Raw genomic sequence first — 4,017 nt, 5'->3', positions numbered from 1 at the left:
GCTAGTGCACATGGAGTGAGCGCAGCGGTATACACGGCATGGCATCACAGTCTGCAATCACTATAGGGGCAGGAAGAGTTCTGCATAGCCAGGCAAGAGAGATTATTTTCAATATAATTACATTTATGTCAGACGAGGCAAAAGAGGGGAGACAATTCTCAGTAAAAAGTGTTCTAGAAAGAGTGCAGGCTGCTACTGGTGTGTCACGTTGAACAATATGGAGATTAAAGAAAGAAGGAGAAAAAGTAGTTGCTGGCAGTTCCGAGGGTTACTCTACTCCCGGAAAAAAGAGGAATAAAGAGAAAAAGATTTTACATTTAGATGATTTTGATGAACAAGTTGTGCAGAGACTGATACATAATTTCCACATGGCAAACAAACTGTGTCCCACAATAAAGGCACTTTATCCCGTAGTAAGAGAAAATACGTCTTTTAAGGGGAGTATTTCTTCATTACGGCACCTACTTCAAACTTTAGGCTTCAGGTACTTTGGTTTTTTTAATGTCAATGTATTATTTATATGCATCAATTTTTGTGTAATTAACGTGCTTAATATCTATCAGGTGGCGCAAAACAACAGATAACAGGAAGGTGCTTGTGGAACATTTAGAAACACACAGTAAACACGTTGAATATTTAAAGAAAATAAAAAAGTACCTTGAAGAGGGTAGACCTATCATATATGTCGATGAAACCTATATTCACAGTTTGCATACTATGCCCAAAGAGTGGACAGATGAAGTAAGGGAGTAAAGGTGCCACTTTCAAAGGGACAACATCTGATTATAGTATACGCAGGTAACAAAAATATCTGATAAGGACAAGTAGTTCTGTAGACTGTAACATATTAATGTATCTAAACGTCAAAGGAAACATTCACATTCTTCTGGTCTACAATACTGTAGATCAGGAGATAGTGGGCACTCCTTTAAAATTTCAACATGTTCTTCAAAACAGCGACAGAAATAACGTTGGTGTTATTAATGCGTTTATGTCATTTTTCTGACCACAGGAGGCAAATCAGGTTTTGTGCCAAATGCACTTTTAATTTTCAAATCTGGCACTAAAACAGGAGATTATCATGCAGACATGAATGCTGAAAATTTTTCAAGGTATTTGTTTTATCTTTTTACTATCTGATTGTGGTACACATGCAAAGTAGTGTCATAATTAGACTGAACGATTCTATATATATCAGGTGGCTGTAAACAAACTAATACTGAATGTGCCGCAAAACTCTATTGTTGTGCTTGACAATGCTAGTTATCACAATGTTCTGCATGAAAAACCACCAACAATGCATAGCAGGAAAGCTGACATGGCATATTGGCTAAATTCCCAAAACATTCAATTTGACCAAGGAAGCATGAAGATCGAACTGCTTGCCTTAATAGAAAGCAACAAACCCACAAAGATTTACACTGTGGATAAACTTCTGGCACATTATGGTCATTCTGTTCTCTGTTTACCTCCTTACCATCCTGAAATAAATCCTATAGAAATGGTATGGGCTACGGTAAAGAACTGTGTGGCTACAAAGAATGTTACGTTCAAGCTGGAGGATGTGTGGAAGCTAGCTGAAGAAAAATTTTTCTACATTACTGTACACGAATGGGAGGCAGTTTGCAGACATGTGGAAGAAACATATGCAAATCAGGAAAAATTGGCAGATGAACTGGAAGAAATGGTTATTGAGATACGTGCCAGCGATACTGATGACACTAGCGATGATTATGATGATGATGATTTCCAACCTTTCCAGTCTGAGGACAGTGAATAAATAAAAGGTCAGTAGACAGAAAACAGACATTGTGTATTCTATTTGTTTTATAGTCTGAACATGGTAGTCAGGGACGTCATCCGCTGCATGTATTATCAAATTAACTGTGAAGCATGTGAATTGTGACATGAACTTCATGATTTAGAATTGTTCTCACTGATTGTTTAAGCACTATCCAGACGAATGCAGTAGAGTGACCACTAATGAAAACTCTTTCTACTTGCATCTTCAACAGAAATGCCATACTTCCTGCATGCACCACAAATCAGTCCATAACCTATATTGCAACATTACATACCTAAATGTTTAACTAACATGTATTTTGTAGCAAGATTCATAATGTTAATAACATAATAATAGAAATAATAAAATAATGTTCATAAAATTGGGTGTAGTATGTAAAAAAAGCTTATTATTTTTATTATCCAGTGTGCCATTCCTCCGCATTAAGCCAGATGGTCGAGCGTAGGCTTCGCTGTAGGGCAGCACTTCTCCTCCAGTGCTGAGTACTTCCCTCCAGTGCTCACTCACTGCCCAGCCGCTACCCTCACCATGCTTCCCAGCCGTCTGCGTATCTACCGGCTAATTTATCCTGCGTGCACTCTACTTTAGAAACTTGCTTTCAGCTAAATGGCTTGAATCTAAACATATGTAAGACTTACCTGATGCAGTTCAAAACCAAACAGTAAAAATGTGAGCAGATTAAGATTGTACACAACAACTAAGATATAGAAGAAGCTGACTCAGTCAAATTCTTAGGTTTAAATGTAGACAAATTTTGAGCTGGAAGGCACACATTGAATACTTAGAAAACCAACTGAGCAGATTTGAAGTTGCAATGCAAATATTACCAACTGCAGCTATCATGGACACACAAAAAGTAGCATATACAAGCTACTTTGAATCCATTATTACATATGGTATTGTTTTTTGGGGAAACTTCTAGGGGGAGGGGGGGGGATAAAGAGGGGGAAAAAAACGTTCGAAATATGCGCACGGCAAGCTACAAAGAATCATGTCGACCCTTATTTATTTAGAAAACTTAAAATATTAACTCTGCCATCCTTATACATATATGAAATTATTATATTTCTGTACAGCAGGCATGAATTATTTGAGGGAAGCCATTTTGTCCATTCACATGATATTAGAAACAAAGACAATTTTATGCTCCCCACCCCCCACCTCAGATTGTATGCCCAGGGACCTCAGTACATGGGAATGAAAATTTGTAATAAATTAAAAGACAACAAGTTGATGTAGATGAATTTAGGTTCACTTAAAAGAAAGCTGTATGAGGTACTGACACTGAAATGTTATTACTCAATGGATGAATTCATGCAGGACAAACTAGAAATTTGAGCTGGGTACATTGTGTTACATATTCCAGGAAATATCCTTAGAGTGTTATTATTTATTGTAGTGCTATTATTTGTAACTGTATTATAAATTTTTCACGTCTCCTGTAAGCAAACCAAATGGATTGCAAATGTACATCATGAGATGAATAAAACACAATTCAACAATTATCACATGCATTGATCGCTAGTGATCTTGCATGCTGCTTAGATCAGTTCATCTTTCAGGAGAGATGAACCTTGCTGCAATATATCACTGACAACAGTTTACCCCAGATGGAATGATGATCTACCAAGTTCTACCATGCATGATTCAAGGTCAATTTTAGCATAATTTTTACACAGGAAAACTAGCTGTAGACTCACACAGCACCCTTCACCTGCGTCGGGCAAACCTTCCACATTTTTCCAGAACTGCTTTGCTCCCACAATCAAACTTAGCATCACACAACCTAGTGAATGCACATTGTTACCACCAACCCACATAATCCATACAGTAGAGGGTTCAACCATCTCTTTCCTGTAAGTCCAAGCTTGACACAGACATGTCAACACCTGACCTAACAAAAACATATGTCCTTTACTGTCTACCATGCCCGTAAAGCAAGATTCCACCTCCACATATATTTCTGCAGCGTTAAAATTTACTGGGTGCACTGCCTAGAGGACCTGAGCTCCCATAGCCATTTACCAACTGATTATTCAAAATCCATCCCTTCCCACTTTCCCCTTTACTTTGTCTACAATCTCATAATGTGTCTAACTTCATCACATCTCTTACATTGCAGATGATGACACTTCCTGCAGATGTGGCCTGAATGACCACAAGGGTAGCATTTCATATCATTTGAAAAGACATTTCTCTTCACAGACACAAGT

The 4,017-nt window shown here is 37.8% G+C and overlaps 1 protein-coding gene across 1 annotated transcript; it reads left to right on the top strand.

Annotated features, from left to right (window-relative positions):
• Positions 1-1,297: 1,297 nt before the first annotated feature.
• On the top strand, positions 1,298-1,780 carry LOC126088446 (uncharacterized). Its single transcript, XM_049906587.1, has one exon. It carries the CDS (start codon positions 1,298-1,300, stop codon positions 1,778-1,780), a length of 483 nt encoding a protein of 160 aa, XP_049762544.1.
• The last annotated feature ends 2,237 nt before the right edge of the window (positions 1,781-4,017 follow it).

The sequence above is a fragment of the Schistocerca cancellata genome, chromosome 6 (assembly GCF_023864275.1).
Source record: "Schistocerca cancellata isolate TAMUIC-IGC-003103 chromosome 6, iqSchCanc2.1, whole genome shotgun sequence".
NCBI classification, from domain to species: Eukaryota; Metazoa; Arthropoda; class Insecta; order Orthoptera; family Acrididae; genus Schistocerca; species Schistocerca cancellata.
The sequence above is the reverse complement of the archived record's forward strand: the minus strand, read 5'-3'. Positions and strand labels throughout refer to the sequence as shown.